The following is a 16,716-nucleotide window of genomic DNA, read 5'->3' as shown; positions in this document are numbered from 1 at the left end:
TGAGCCATTGCGCCCGGCCCCTGTATTGATGTATTTTAACCTATGAGCATTATTTCTGAATATGTAGTTACTCAAAAGTAAAACTTCAAGAGGAAAACTATTCAAAATATTAGTATCTGTAATGTTAAAAATAAGGGATGAGGATTATATAGGAATTATCAGTACTGTGATAATTTTTAAAGGAATATTTTTAAGGAATTAATTTTTTTCCAAATTTAGACCCTCTAAATGTATAAGCATTGATTTTACAAGTGGTTTCCTTCCCAGAGAGGCATTTAGTGAAAGTCATTTTACTAAATTGTTTTCCATACCTTTTCTATTTATCTCAGTCATCCTGTTTTCTCTCACTTGCCAGACTTGTGCATGATTGAACACTGGGTAAAAACACAATTTAAATAAAGCTAAAAGCAAAGAAAAGTGAATAATAAAGGATATTTTCACAGTTCTTGGTAATACAGTTTCTTCTTGCATTGTGTGTTACTTAGGATGCCTTCTGCAAATATCAAAAAAATGTTGAATCAATGGGCTTACCCAGTAATGAAATTTATTATTTCTCATAAGATGTCCATAGCAGGACAACTCCAGATGAGGTTCGGTAGGACTTTGGTTCTGTTTTTCAACAACTTTTTTGGGTTTACCCTCTTCTATACTTTGACTTCATTCTTAGCAAGAATGCCACAGCAGTTGAAGGTGTCACATTCATTCATGACAATTTTTATTGATTTAAAGGGACTATTTTTTAAGCCTTTTCAGACATGAGGATTTCTTTCCCAGAGGTCCCCATGTTGACTAGCGGTTCCCAAGTAAACTACCCTTCACTTCACTAGTCAGAACTGGGTTACCTGTCAATTTCAAAACCCATCAGCAACTAGGATAATGGGATTACCTCGACTGAATTTTCTAGACTAATCAGGATCTACTCTATGGAATTGGAGGTAGACATAGTTTCTACTGGACCCTGAGGCTTTGTTGAGGAAAGATGGATACCTGAATAAAATTGGGATTCTGTCAGGAAAGTGGAAGGGGGCAAATGGTTGTTATTTTTGTAGCAACATCTGCAACAGATTTTTTTTTCTATTTAAAACACTTCTAGTTTTTAGTATTCAATTATCTAAAATTGTAAGAAATAATTTCAAATTTAACAGCAAAAAAATAATTTTATCTTTAGGTTTTAATTGGCATGTTAAACATTTTACTTGTTTACAAGTTTATTTATTGCAAAATTATAAGCTTGATTTCAAATTAATTGGTGCTTTCAATCCTTTATTGATCAAAGTCAATTTGTCAATTCAAAATATTTTTAAATGAAACTAATAATTAAATTATTTTTATAAAAGGAATGAAGTACTGATACATGCTATGACATAGATGACTCTTGAAAACATTATGCTATTAATAAGTGAAAGAAGCCAGACACAAAAGACCACATATATGATTCTATTCGTATGAAAGTTCAGAACAGGAAAATCTATAGAGCAGAAGGTAGATTAATGGTTGCTTAACAGCTGATGAAAGAGGGAATGAAGGGTAGCAGGGTGAGACCTAAAGGGTACAGGGTTTCTTTTTGAGGTGACAAAGATATTTCAAAATTGATTGTAGTGATGGTCGCACACATCTGTGATTATACTAAAAACCATTGAATTGTATACTTTAAGTGGGTAAATTGTGTAGTATGTGAATTATATCTCAATAAAGCTATTTTAAAAAACAGGTTTGATAGAATTTCGGATTGGATTTGCCTAACATTTAAAATTGACCAAAAGCATTGGAGTTAATCATTACAGTTCTCAAACTGTTAAGACTAGCAGAGAGAATGAATTTTCTGTTAAAATATGGCCATCTTGAAGTATACTTGTTCTTTATAGTCACTACCCCCTTTAGGTGATCATTTTCTTTCTTCCTAGTCTTCCGTACAGGCAATTATCTCTCCCAAACAACACAGGCTAGAAGCCTAGCACTTTCTGTCTAACAAAGTGATCTTTCCTCCATTCATTTCTGCTATAAAAATTTAACAAAGCTTTCCATTTGTAGTAAAGGCACTTGAGTAAGGAGAAATAGATCCTCTGCTTTTATTGTATTAATTATGATCAGGGACTATAATTGTGTGTTCTTTTCAAGCCTTTAGTATTTATTTTCCTCTGGTAATTAAAATCTCATTCCTTGATAGATTGGGCATTTTTGTGTCCATAAATTTGTAGGTTCAGAATATTTTAAAACCCATGGTATATAGTTCAAAACTTGTGTCTGTAATAGTGATTAAATTATTATAAGTATAAATAATCAAGTTTTTCTCTTAACAGGTTTTTCTATTGTGATAATGTCAATATGGCCGTATCTCCAAAAGGTTTGTGCATTTCAATCTATTCTTCTCTTAAGTAACTGTAGTGGTAGTAACTCTTATGTAGTTAAGCATTTTCCAGAGAGTCTCTTTTGTATTCTATGGTTAATCTTTATTAGAATAACAAGATAATGGTTCCTCAAAAGAAGCTTATAAGTAAGGTGACCATATGCTTTATTATGCAAATAAGAACACTTTTGAAGTGAAAAGAGATGCTATACCAGGAAAAACAGGATTATGCCCAGACAGTCCCAGTCAATGTAGATGTGTGGTCACCTACTCATAAGCCACTTTCACATCCCATCACTACCTCTTCCCTAATAAAAAGGAAACTAAACTAAACATAGTCCAAATTCCCATAAGGTACAAATTATATTTCTGTAGAATAATGTAATGATTTTCCCATAGAATTAATTTGGGTTATCAGGTATTGTTGTGAAAAGAATAGATAGTATGTGTTTGATGCTGTTAGCACTGGAAGAGGAGGAGGGGGTGACTTGAAGATGTAAGTTCAGTAGGTACTTTGACATCAGTTGATCATCAAGTCCTGTCAATTCTATCTTAAATCTCCAGGAATGAACTTCATAAAAATCAGTACGTAAGTTGGCTACATAATTCATTTATAATAATATTACAGTTAAGGTTCTTAAAGAGTTCCCCAGTACCTCCTAACCTCCTAGTCACTCCTTGATCTTCTACTATCTGATTACCTCCTCTGCTACCCTAAAACTGCTCTTGTAAGGTCTCCAATGACTTAATTGTTGATCATACAGATACTTTTCAGTCCTTACTTTAGTTGACATCTAGAAAATATTTGATATTGCTGTCCTCTCCTTACTTTCTAAAACCGTTTGTATTAGTTCATTTTCTGATGCTTATAACAGAATACCCAAAACTGGGTAATTTATTAATACAAAGAAAAGGAGACCAGGCATGGTGGCTCACTTCTGTAATCCCAGCACTTTGGAGGTTGAGGCAGAAGGATTGCTTGAGCCTAGGAGCTCAAGACCAACTTGAGCAACATAGCAAGACCCTATCTACAAAAAATAGAAAAATTAGCAAAGTGTGGTAGTGTGCACCTGTAGTCCCAGCTCCTTGGGAGGCTGAGGCAAGAGGATCATTTGAGCCCAGGAGTTTAAGGTTGCAGTGAGCTACGATGATGTCACTGTACTCTAGCCCAGGCAAGAGAGAGACCCTGTCCCACCCTGCTGACAAAAAAAAGTTTATTGTGATATGTAAACCCTCTCTAAGTGGTAGAATACTGAATATTCTACCATATGTTATAAAGCTATTGTCTATGTAGCAAAGAAGAATTAGTATTAGGTTTTTAAAATTTTTTTTCCTAAGTAAGGTTTAGGTTTAATGAGTAATAGGTTGAATGAAGAATTGTCTATCAGCTTTTATGTTTTGATTATCCTCTTTATGCATTTGACTATTGTGCTCAGTTTTAAAAAAAATAGATTTATGGTGCTAATGGCTATTTAGCTTAGGGGGTAGCATAAGTCTAAAGAATTGTGTTTATAAGAATTCAGAGCCTGGCACAATGGTTTGAGCCTGTAATCCCACCTACTCCGGAAACTGAGGAAGGAGGATCGCTTGAGTTTGAAGCTATAGTGAGCTATGATCACGCCTGCACCCCAGCTTAGACAACAACATGAAACTTCATCTCTTAAAAAAAAAAAAAAATTAATTAAAATAATAAAAATTAGAATTGTATGTGTAAGAATTAGGGCTGGATATGGTGGCTCACACCTGTAATCCTAGCATTTGGGGAGGCTAAAGCAGGAGGATTGCTTAAGGACAGGAGTTCAAGACCAGCCTGGGCATTATAGTGAGATTTTTGTCTCTATGAAAAAAAAAAAATTAGCCAGGCATGGTGGTACTACTTGGGAGGCTGAGGCAGGAGGATCGCTTGAGACCAGGAGTTTGAGGCTGCAGTGGGCCATGATTGCACCATTGAACTCCAGCCTGGGTGACAGAGTGAGACCCTGTCTCTAAAAAAATGAAAATTTTTAAAAAAAGAATTAAAGAATAGCTTATATTATTTTTCGTGATATTATTGCTCTACACATAGGGTGATTATCTTTTTAACAAGATTTTTAAGAACCAGAAATTTCCATAATCATTCTAAAAGATAAAGCTTCCCAAGCATTTTTCCCTTATGGACAGTGAATTGTTAGCACATTTAATTGTAATATTAAAAGTTTTAATCCCTTTCTATGACTATAGTGTTATAAAACTTGTATGTTAGAATTGTTGTTTTTATTTTTCTAGTAGGAAAATTTACGTGGTCCAACAAATGTATTAAGGTTTTAAATTTTACTTTTCTTGGATAACAATTCTTAAGGTATTATACTTTCTTTGCAGATTGATCAGACAGCTGATGCAAGTTTTTTGGGCTGGGTTATTGCTTCGTTTAGTCTTGGCCAAATGGTAGCTTCACCTATGTTTGGTTTATGGTCTAATTATAGACCAAGAAAAGAACCTCTTACCGTCTCCATCTTCATTTCGGTGGCAGCCAACTGCCTCTATGCGTACGTCCACCTCCCAGCTTCTCATAATAAATACTACATGCTGGTTGCTCGTGGATTGGTGGGATTTGGAGCAGGTAAAATGTTTGTGTGTGTATGTTTGATTGTTTCAAATTCACATTCATCCTGACATTTGTGGCCTTTTCTCACCTGGTCTCATACTTTCTCGATCTCATATTTCACAGTTCAACATGCAGATCTCTCATTGCAAATAGACAAATAATCTTTTCTCTCATTTTGCATTTGCTCATGATGTTCCCATTACCCGTAGCTTCTCTTCTGTTCCCATTATTCTTCATCTTCAAGATTCAGTTCAAGTTTGAGCACGGTGGCTTGTACCTGTAGTCCCAGCTACTTGGGAGGCTGAGGCAGGAGGATCTGTGGAGCCCAAGAGTTCAGGACCAGCCTGGGCAACATCTTGGGACCCTGCCTCAGGAAAAGCAAAAGCAAACAAACAAAATTTGTTTAGTCAAACAAACTAAACAAAATTCAATTCAAGTTCCACATCTTCGATGAAGCCCTCTTAGGCTACCCTGCCCCTTAACAGATTTTAATCTTCTCTGACACGTCTCTGGCACTTGCTTATAGTCTTATACCGTTTTTATACTTTCTCACCAACCAGACAATAAACGTGTGCAACTAGAGACAGTTTTTAATACTTCTAAATATTTTGTGGCCCCTAGCAGAGTCTCTTGAACATAACCAGTGCTCAATAAAATTTTTCAGTTAAATTGTTAGTGCCTTTTTAAAAAATTTCTCATGGTCTATGCATAGAGAGTTTGTGACACCTTGAAAATAATTGTAGCAATCAGTGGTATGCTATTCCCTCAGTGCTATCATGGTATTCTTTAATGAAAAGTTTGATATTCTTATATCATCTTTTCATTCACTCAGATCTCTAGTGGTGATTTCATATTACTAAAAATACTATGTTCCATTAATTGATGCATTTGATCAGGAGAACTAGCTTACATTCTTTGTATGACCGTAAAGAGGAAGTAGTGACTATACTCTTGACCAATATTTCTTCTTCTGTATAAAGTCAAGTTAGACTGAATTTTAAAAACTGAACAATATTTTCTTTTACTTTGGATTATTGTGTCTTTTTTAGGAAATGTAGCAGTTGTTAGGTCATATATTGCTGGTGCTACTTCCCTTCAGGAAAGAACAAGTTCCATGGCAAATACAAGTGCCTGTCAAGCATTAGGTTTTATTCTTGGCCCAGGTAGGTGTTCTTCACCTGTCATTACCTAAATTTGAATTGGGAGAACTATTGAGACTCAAGTGTTAAGTGTAATCCAAGTATAAAACCTCATACCTGAAGAAAAAGGGAGGGAAATGAATATTTTTTGATCCAGCAGTGAGGCTAGGCTCATTTTATCTTGATACCTATCCTCTAAATTTAGTACTATTAGTCCCATTTTACAGTTGAGGATGCCAAGGCATAGAGAATCTAAGTCAATTGTCCAAGGTCACCCTTTTGCTGAGTATAAAAATATTAATGAAATTTAATACTTCCCCAAGGCAAATTAATTTTCTGCTAAGTGAGTAGACAAATTAGTCATTTTTATACCTAGAATAACATTGAGAAACTGTATATTTGGTCCATACTTTTAATATTACAGTTGTGAGTATCATCAGTTTGAATCCAACTCAGTTTACTTCATCATTAACACCTCACCCCCACCTCAGTTTCCATTACTTCCTTTTATTTAGCCAAAAAAAAAAAAAAGGCTCAACAGAACAGAATCTAATCCACTGTTCATCAAAATCTAATATTTCAATTTATTAAATAGTATTCTGGAACAAATATAAGCCGAAATTTAGAATAATTGAACCTTAATGCCATATTGTAAAATACATGAAGACATGGTCTGGGTCTTTTCTATTTAGCAGTCTACCCTTAGTATCGAGCTCAGTACCTTGTATAGACTTAGGTTCTCAGTAAATATTTTTGACCACCTTAAAAGCATTTTAAAGATTATCTCATTTAAATATTTTGTGTTATAGATGAGTAAATATAAGCCTGAAGAGATTAGATGACTTTTCCAATAATAATAACCACTAAACAAACACTAATATTTATTGAGAGCTTACTGTGTGGTAGATACTGTTCTAGGTGCTTTAGGTGCAGTATCTAAATCCTCATTCTGAGGTTACATGCACATTATTATAGAGCCTTTTGTAGAATCTAAACCAGGAGAGCAAACCAGTACTGTTCCAATCCAATTTTTGTCAGAAATCCAAATTTAAATGATATTAAATGTATATAATTTAGGTACCATCTACACAATAATATGTAAAATATTTCACTTAAAATGTGATATTTTCTTTCTTATAATGAAATTGATTAAACTTTTATAATTGATTTATGGAAGAAATTACATAATTTAAATTGCTTATGGAGATTTTTTTTTTAAAAAGGAGATGCTGACAAGTTACTTTAGATATAATCCTTTGTGAATGCATGTAGATCATCTTTCTCTACCTTTTTTTCATTATGTTCTCCCTAAGGAGGCTCTTTAGAAATTTTTTTCCCTGATCACTCTGTCCCATAAAATTTTAGTACCACATCTATCATATATCTTTTGTGTACTACATATATATCTGAGCTTTATATATAAAAAGAGTAATTTTTTGTCTCCCCCCTACCTCAAGAACCAATTTTCTTGTACCTATTAAGAATGGATGATATAGATGGATGATTTTATAATGTTATTCCAAAACTTATGGTAAATGTCTTTTTAATTTTTTTAGCCTATGCCTCCCATGTAATAATTCACCTGTGTGCATTTTATTTTAATAAGTTTTTCAGACTTGTTTTGCATTCATTGGAGAAAAGGGTGTGACATGGGATGCGATTAAGCTGCAGATAAACATGTACACAGCACCAGTTTTACTTGGCGCCTTCTTGGGAGTTTTCAATATTATTCTGATCCTTGCTGTGTTAAGGTAATTAGAAATGACAAAACTGCTTTTGTAGATTGTGAAATTTAGTATACTTTTTAATTTTTGGAGTCTAATTATCCTTATGAAATATATTTGGTTTTTATTGTCTATAGTTGTGTTTGTATTTTTTAATCAGCCAAAGCATGTAGTATTGGCAACTAAAATAGTAGACAACCTGATAAATGAGAACATATTATGAAGGTCTTTGAAGATTCAAGTTTTGGTTTTTTTTTTTTTTTTTTTTGAGACAGAGTCTCACTCTACTGCCCTGAGCAGCGTGCCGTGGCATCATCCTAGCTCACAGCAACCTCAAACTCCTGAGCTCAAGCGATCCTCCTGCCTCAGCCTCCCTAGTAGCTGGGACTACAGGCATGCGCCACCATGCCCGGCTAATTTTTTCTATGTATTTTTAGTTGTCCAATTAATTTCTTTCTATTTTTAGTAGAGACGGGGTCTCGCTCTTGCTCAGGCTGATTTCGAACTCCTGAGCTCAAACAATCCACCCGCCTCGGCCTCCCAGAGAGCTAGGATTACAGGCATGAGCCACCGCGCCCGGCCCAAGTTTTGGTCTTGATTTATTAACTCTATGTTTCTAAGTAGGGGAATGGCATGAAAGCAACATTTTAAGTAAATTAATGGATTAGTATCAGCCTTAAATACAAAAGTTACTAGTTATATATATTAAAAGAAATTTTCTAAAACTACGTAAGTTTTGTTACTTTGTTTCTTTAGAGTGCTTTATCCAATAGTCTAAAAACATTTATAACTAATGTTTAAAATCACTGAAAATATTAAAAAAATTAAAAAACTAGAGGCCAGGCGCGGTGGCTCACGCCTGTAATCCTAGCTCTCTGGGAGGCCGAGGCGGGCGGATAGTTTGAGCTCAGGAGTTCGAAACCAGCCTGAGCAAGAGCGAGACCCCGTCTCTACTAAAAATAGAAAGAAATTAATTGGACAACTAAAAATATATAGAAAAAGTTAGCCGGGCATGGTGGTGCATGCCTGTAGTCCCAGCTACTTGGGAGGCTGAGGCAGGAGGATCGCTTGAGCCCAGGAGTTTGAGGTTGCTGTGAGCTAGGCTGACGCCACGGCACTCTAGCCCGGGCAACAGAGTGAGACTGTGTCTCAAAAAAAAAAAAAATTAAAAAACTAAAATCACTGAAAAACTTGAAATACTAAGGTAGATCATGTTTGTTTTTGGATGAATTGGGGTTTTTTTCTTTTTATTTTACCTATATGTGATAATATGATAAGAATTGTAACTTCTTTTTAAGTTTATTGGTTATATGTCTTTCGTAATAATTTCATTACTCAGAAACTAATGAAACAAACTCTGTCAGAATGTGAAAAAATACAATGCTAGTAATAAATTTAAACCATTTCTCTATTATAGTAAGCATTGCATAGATAAAATATTTATGTTTTTCTTTTTAAGAGAACATCGGGTGGATGACTCAGGACGACAGTGTAAAAATATTAATTTTGAAGAAGGTACTATTAACCTGTTTGAATTACTGTAACATTATCAAAGTGTTCTAATGATTCTATCTGTTTGATATTTACTTGGATTTTACTTTTGAGGACAATAAAGTGGGTGATTGGGGAATAGCTTCAAAGCTCAATGTGACCTAAATTGATTTTTATTAAAAACATACCCATATCAGTTATTTGGTGTTCACGATTAACAAAGTTAACACCATTGCTAAAAATCACTTTTTCTTAATTTAAAAGAGCCAATATTCGAGAACCTTTGAGAGTTTTGGAATGATTTCAGTAACTTTGCTATCCAATAAATGTGTCTTTCTGTTTCAAGCAGTTGTTTAGTCCCTTAATCATGAGAATAGGTATGGTTTCTCTTTTTAATTTTTATTCTTTTGGTATACTTTACAAATATACATTTTCATCCTTTAGATCTTCTTTGATTCGTCTAAGTCAGAGAACTTTGTAAATAGGTATATTTTACCAAATAAGCTATTATTTAAGTATTAATTATGTCCTCTTTGGGGAGTATCCTGCCATATGAAAGAATGCAACTCAGTCCTTGCCCTCAATGAGTTTATAAAATTGTGGAAAAGAAACGATCTTATTTTACCAAGTACTTTCATAGCTATTTAATTTTCACAACAGAAATAGTGGAAGGTAAAGTTAAAGGTTGTGGGGTGGTGAGCATAGTGATGAAGAGTGATAGTAAGTTTTTGAACATAGGAGAGATATGACAATAGATTCCTTGCGGAGGCTAATTCAGGTGTGTGAAAGCCTGAACTAGGGCAGTGACTGAGAATGGAGAAGGGATAAATAGGAGTTTGAGGTACCCAGTGAAAAAACACTACAGCAGCAAAGAGAAAGTGAGAGAAAGGAAGGAAGGAAGGGATAATGAATCAAGTATGGCAAAATATTGTTGAGTCTAGGGGATGGATATATGAGCATGTGTTTGAAAACTTGCAAAATAAAAAGTAAAAAGAAGCCAAGAGCTGTGGCACATGCCTGTAGTCCTGGCTACTTAAGAGGCTGAGGCCGGAGGATCTCTTGAGTCCAGGAGTTTGAGACCAGCCTGGCCAACATAAGACCCTGGCTCAAAATTAATTAATAAATTAATTAATTTAAAGGAATGAAAGAAAAGAAAGCAAGAATGAGAGGTGAGAAAGTGCCAGCAGTGCGTATAAACTACTTTTTTTAAAGGTGAAAAATAGGATGCTAACTTCAAGGAGCTATCAGGTCAGGGAATGAAGAAGGTAAGAGGATATGATTGAGGTATGAGAAGGAGAAGATACGTAAAAAGCAGTCTTTTAGAAGTTGGAAGGGGATGACAATATAGATCAGTGCTTCATTTGCGTTAATGTGCTTAGAAATCATTTGGGACCCGTTAAAATGCAGATTCTGATTCAGTAGGCCTGGGTGAGGCCTAAGTAGGATGGCCAGATAAAACACAGTTAAATTTAAATAATATTTTAGTATAAGTATGTCTCACCCAGTTAAATTTGGATTTTAGATAAACACATTTTTTTATTATAAATATGATCAATATATTTTATGGGACAGTCTTATACTTAAATTTCAAATATTGCATGGAATGTCCTTATACTAACAGTTATTGTTTATCTCAAATTTAAACTTGACTGGGTCTCCTGTATTTATATTTAGTAAATCTGGCAACCCTAGTGCGATCCTGAGAATCTGCATTTATAACAAACTACCATGTGAGTTGATGCTGCTGGTCTACAAACTGCACCTTGAGTAGCAAACATCTCGAGCTATGTTGTCCCAATACGGTAGCCACTAATCATATCTGGCTATTTATTTATTTATTATTATTATCATTATTATTTTAGAGACAGGGTCTTGCCCTAACACCCAGACTGGAGTGCAGTGGCATCATCATAGCTCACTGCAGCCTCAAACTCCTGGCTCAAGTGATCCTTCTGCCTCAGCCTCCTGAGTAGGAGGACTATAGGCTCACACCATCATGCCTGGCTAATTTTTTTTTTTATTTCCTGTCACAGGAGCCACATTTCAAGTGCTCAATTATGGGTATATGTGGTGAGTGGCTACTGTATTAGACAGCATAGATAAAGAACATTTCCATCAGGTTACAGTTCTGTTGGACTTCACTGTTCTAAAGCACGAATGGGAATGAGTTTAGAAGAGGCATCTGTTTTCTTTCACAAGATTTCTAGGTACTTCAAAATAATTTTTATAAAATCATTTATAAATTTCAACAAATTTGGATAAAACACATCTACTAAAAAACTTCCATAATTGTTTTAATTTTAAAGATACTCAAGTTTAAAGAGGTTATCATGGGATACGATTATATTTTCCAATTACATAGAATTGAATCACTATATTAAGATAGTCTTTTCTAAAATTCTTATAATTAGGATACCTAGTTAATCCCCACAGTCTAGGATGCAGCATTTCTGAGATTCCCCACTGAAGCCAGCACTGCATAGAGGCTATAGGAAACTAACCACATATTATGAAGCAAACTCCAGTCTGATTTGGGCAATCTGATATTTGATTTGAAAGAGTAAAGACTGGCTTCCAGATGGCGATTAAGAAATCAGTGTGGGCTGGGCGCGGTGGCTCACGCCTGTAATCCTAGCACTCTGGGAGGCCGAGGCGGGTGGATCGTTCTGAGCTCAGGAGTTCGAGACCAGCCTGAGCAAGAGCGAGACCTCGTCTCTACCAAAAAATGGAAAGAAATTAATTGGACAGCTAAAAATATATGTAGAAAAAATTAGCCGGGCATGGTGGCGCGTGCCTGTGGTCCCAGCTACTCGGGAGGCTGAGACAGTAGGATTGCTTGAGCCCAGGAGTTTGAGGTTGCTGTGAGCTAGGCTGACCCCAGGGCACTCGCCCCAGGCAAGACAGTGAGACTCTGTCTCAAAAAAAAAAAAAAAAAAAAAAGAAATCAGTGTGATCTATCCAATAATACAAGGGCCACGAAGATCAGGGTCTATCCCTGGAAAAGGATCCAGACACAGGTGATCAGTTCTCTTTGTGTGATTAGAAAGGGAGGTCTTAGCCTTTGCTGAGTGTCCAAGGTGCTTAATTCCCCCAAAGTATAGCAGACTATTTCCACATATACTTATTGGAGGAGGAACTCCTTTCTCAAGAATCCTGAGATATAAAGGCAGGCACTATTATGAAAAAAATTATAGAAACTTACTGCACATTAGGAAAATCATACTCCCCCCACCTCCCACTGCCAGTACACACACATTCAAAGACATAAATGAACACATTCTTGTAATATCTACCTGGTTTACTCTGAATAAGTGGATAAATTACAAAACAGCATGATGGATATGTATGAGTAGATGTACATGTCTGTGTACTTTTCAGTTATACTAGGAATAGCTTATATTGTATGTGTAGCTTAACTATATCATTCAAGATGAAATGTCAATACACTTACTTTGCCCTCCTAATTTATAAAACCACCATCAAATCCTGATTATTCTTTGCAGAAATACAAATGGTAACATAAGGATTTTTTTTTGAATTTTACTTAAGATGTGTTAGTAATAAGGATTTTTTTAATGGTGATAAGAACAGAGGGTTTTCTTTTCTTTTTTCTTTTTTTAAAAAATGCACCTGTGCTTGGAAGAAAACAAAGGGATTTTTACTGATAACTAATTTAACATAGCATTGAAATTCCAAATATGTATCCATTGAAGTGAATCATAGAAATGGAGCTGATTTAATAAACTACTTGAGTTCTTCGTGAAACTTTTGTAAATTTAAGATTTAGGTAATGTCAAAAAAAACCTGCAATTGAAATTTTTTTTTTTTTTTTTGAAACAGAGTCTCACTCTTTTTGCCTGGGCTAGAGTGAGTGCCATGGCATCATTCTAGCTCACAGCAACCTCAAACTCCTGGGCTCAAGTGATCCTTCCGCCTCAGCTTCCCGAGTAGCTGGGACTACAGGCATGCGCCACCATGCCTGGCTAATTTTTTCTATATATTTTTAGTTGTCCGATTAATTCTTTGTATTTTTAGTAGAGATGGGGTCTCGCTCTTGCTCAGGCTGGTTTCGAACTCCTGAGCTCAAACAGTCTGCCCGCCTTGGCCTCCCAGAGTGCTAGGATTACACATGTGAGCCACCGTGCCCGGCCTGCAATTGAAATTTAAAGCAAATGTATTTAGTATGATACCACTATATTATAGAATTCTATAAAATACATTCCTATTTTGGATTGAGAGACACCAAATAGAAAATAAGTGTGAGTATTTCTTGAGGTAATAGGATTGAAATATATCTCCTGGGAAGAAAATTTACTTTTAAGTGGCATTTAAAAATTATTTCTGTCATATAAATCCTGTTTCTGTTAAACTACTTTGAAGCCTAAAAATGATTTTAAGTGTTTATTCATAGAATTTGCTACATATAATTTCTACATTTTATTGCCATAAGAAAATTACATGTATAGGTAATATAATTTTTCTCCTATTTACCTATAGCAAACACAGATGAAGTTCAAGTTCCCCAAGGAAATATTGATCAAGTTGCTGTCGTGGCCACCAATATTCTGTTTTTTGTAATTCTGTTTATCTTTGCTCTTTTTGAAACGTAAGTTTTTTTCTGTCTTCATCTAAATCAGATTATGTATTCACCTGTATTTCATTTCTTAATGCACTGTTAGACAGATAGATGTTATTTAAAACCTTATATAAGTCACATTTTTCTTATGATGATGTAAAAAGTGTATATATGTTTTATGGTTTTTAACTTGAACATAGTTCATTCTTTGTCCTTAATCTTATTACCTTATCTTACTTTCTTGTTAAGGAATCTGTTTCACTAATCTGTCCCCATCTCATCTGAGTTTTATGATAAATACGGTTAAAAAACTTTAGTGTCATGATTTACTTAACTTTAAGCTATATAGTTCCCTACTTATGTATACAAGGTTCTGTCTAGCAATTTTAACTCTAACCCTGATCTTGAAAAAAAAACTGGTATATTGCAAAATCTCTGCCTTGTGCAGGCTTTATTGACCTTTATTTATCATATGGTCCTTTTATTTTTAAAATACTTTTTCATTAAATTATAAAAATAGTACATTCTTGTTGTAACAATTCTAAAGATTACAACTGTATTTCCGTATCCACCCCTTTCTATAGAAGTAACCACTGCTAATACTTCAGTTTGTATTTTTGCAAACATTTTTCTGAGCAACTGTAAGAGTATGTGTATATGTGTGTGTTTGGTGTTTGTATTTATTAAACTCCTATAGACCATGTGATACTATAATTTGACAACTTCGCTTATTCCGTTATCAGTACATTGTGACTTTTTAATGTCAGTACATGTAGATTTGCTCGATCTTTTTAATTTCCAAATTATTGAGATATATGAAAGTTTTACCTCATCTGATTTTTTGGGGTGGTTTTTTAATTATAAAATATACATAACATCAAATTTACCATTTTAACTATTTTTAAAGTACACAATTCAGTGGCGTTATCCAACCGTGACCACTATTCATTTCCAGAACCTTTTCATCATCCTAAACAGGAACTCCTCATCCAATAAATAAACTCCCCATCTTCCCTCCACTCAGCCCTGGTAACCTTTGTTCTACCTTCTGTCTTGTGTGAATTTGCCTATTTTAGGTACCTCATATAAGTTGAGTCATACAATATTTTTTTTTATGTCTGCCTTATTTCAGTTAGCGTGTTTTCAAGGTTCATCATGTTGTAGCATGTATCATAATTTCATAATGTTTTATGGCAGAATAATATTCCATTATAGGTAGATACCACATTTTGTCTGTCCATTCATCTGTTACGGACACTTGGGTTGTTTTCCTTTTTGGCTATGGTGGAATAATGCTGCCGTGAACATTGATGTACAGGTATAAGTATCTGTTTGAGTCGTTGTTTTCAACTTTATATACCTAGAAGTGGAAATCGTGGATCATCTGGTAATTCTGTTTAACTTTTTGAGAAACCACCAAACCATTTTTTACATGAGCTCATCTGATTTCAAACTTTTAAATGGTGTTGTTTTTTTTTTTAAAATATTCTAAATATAAATCTCATTTCGTAGTCAGTTAATAGAAGGACATAGAATGTAGGAAAAGAAGCTAGGCAAGGAAGGCAGCAGTCATAAAGGAAGGGAGACAGACGTAGGGAGAAAAATATGTATTTAATACATTCAAAGGTAGGGAAGGAAGAGACTGAGGAAGAGTAAAAAAATTCAGTAGGTTCTAATAACTTAATAACAGTAACATTACTGCATTGAAAAGAGACCAATTTAACCCCAAACATAACCATGATTATTTAGTTATGTTTGAATGATAGGATTTATAATTGGTTTGGTTTGTTTCTTTTCCTATTTTTCCTATTTTCTTTTCCTATTTTCATTCCTTTTTGCAATGTGGCTATATTAATTATATAATTAAACATTAAAAAATAAAAATATGAATAGGCAGACTTAGTTGCTTAGATATGTAACAACAAAATGTGTTTAAAATGTATTCAAACTTTTACTTATATAGATCTGGTGTCAGTGTTAAAAGGGATGCAAATTCTTGAATGTGTAGGTATCATCATTAAAGTTTATATTTCACTTTATGTATAACAATTACAGCGAGGTAAAGAAGAATAATTTCTTTTTTGTTTTTCTTAGCATCATTACTCCATTAACAATGGATATGTATGCCTGGACTCAAGAACAAGCTGTATTATATGATGGAATAATACTTGCTGCTCTTGGAGTTGAGGCAGTTGTTATTCTGTTGGGGGTTAAATTACTTTCCAAAAAGTAAGTTATGTATTTTTTGTTTTGTTTCAAGTCTATTTTTTTTTTAAAGTAAAACATGAAACAGAGCTAACAATTCAAATGATTGGGCTAATAAAATAATTTAAAGCTTTTCTCTCATTATGTATTAGTTATAGTCCTTGAAAGTTTGCAAGCAGATTTAAAATTTCCTCTGGCATTTCTTTGGTAAAGCAAAATATCTTACATAGTAAATTATTGTCTCCTTTTGTATATTATGTATACTTTGTATATTATGTTTTACTTAAAGTATTTCTTAAATATTTCATAAATCCTTGCTCTCTTGTATGATAATACATGTTATGTAACAAAAAAACTTCAATGGTTAAGTTTGGAAAATTCTGGTTAAGATTACTGAACTTATTTATTCTACAATTTCTAAGTCTTCAATATATATACCCTATATCATAATCATGGCAAATACAGTTTGTGGCATTTCTTAGTTATTTGACCACAGAACCCTTTTTAAAACACACTGCTTGATTTTAATTCTTTTTTGTTAAGAGAGTTTTTAAAATTGATATATAATAGATATACATATTTACAGGGTTCATGTGATATTTGATACATTCATATAATGTGTAATAATCAAATCAGGGTTATTGGGATAT

The 16,716-nt window shown here is 34.1% G+C and overlaps 1 protein-coding gene across 1 annotated transcript in view; it reads left to right on the top strand.

Annotated features, from left to right (window-relative positions):
- MFSD8 (major facilitator superfamily domain containing 8) overlaps positions 1–16,716 on the top strand; it is a 33,052-nt gene that overhangs the window by 7,961 nt on the left and 8,375 nt on the right. Inside the window, exons 3-9 of the mRNA XM_012643298.1 lie at positions 2,301–2,344; positions 4,706–4,946; positions 5,981–6,094; positions 7,677–7,821; positions 9,254–9,309; positions 13,783–13,891; positions 15,956–16,090. Of these exons, the coding sequence (XP_012498752.1) occupies positions 2,301–2,344; positions 4,706–4,946; positions 5,981–6,094; positions 7,677–7,821; positions 9,254–9,309; positions 13,783–13,891; positions 15,956–16,090 (844 nt within the window). The remainder of the gene's footprint in view (positions 1–2,300; positions 2,345–4,705; positions 4,947–5,980; positions 6,095–7,676; positions 7,822–9,253; positions 9,310–13,782; positions 13,892–15,955; positions 16,091–16,716) is intronic.

This window comes from Propithecus coquereli, unplaced genomic scaffold (genome assembly GCF_000956105.1).
Source record: "Propithecus coquereli isolate 6110/MARCELLA unplaced genomic scaffold, Pcoq_1.0 Scaffold195, whole genome shotgun sequence".
Classification (NCBI taxonomy): Eukaryota; Metazoa; Chordata; class Mammalia; order Primates; family Indriidae; genus Propithecus; species Propithecus coquereli.
The sequence above is the reverse complement of the archived record's forward strand: the minus strand, read 5'-3'. Positions and strand labels throughout refer to the sequence as shown.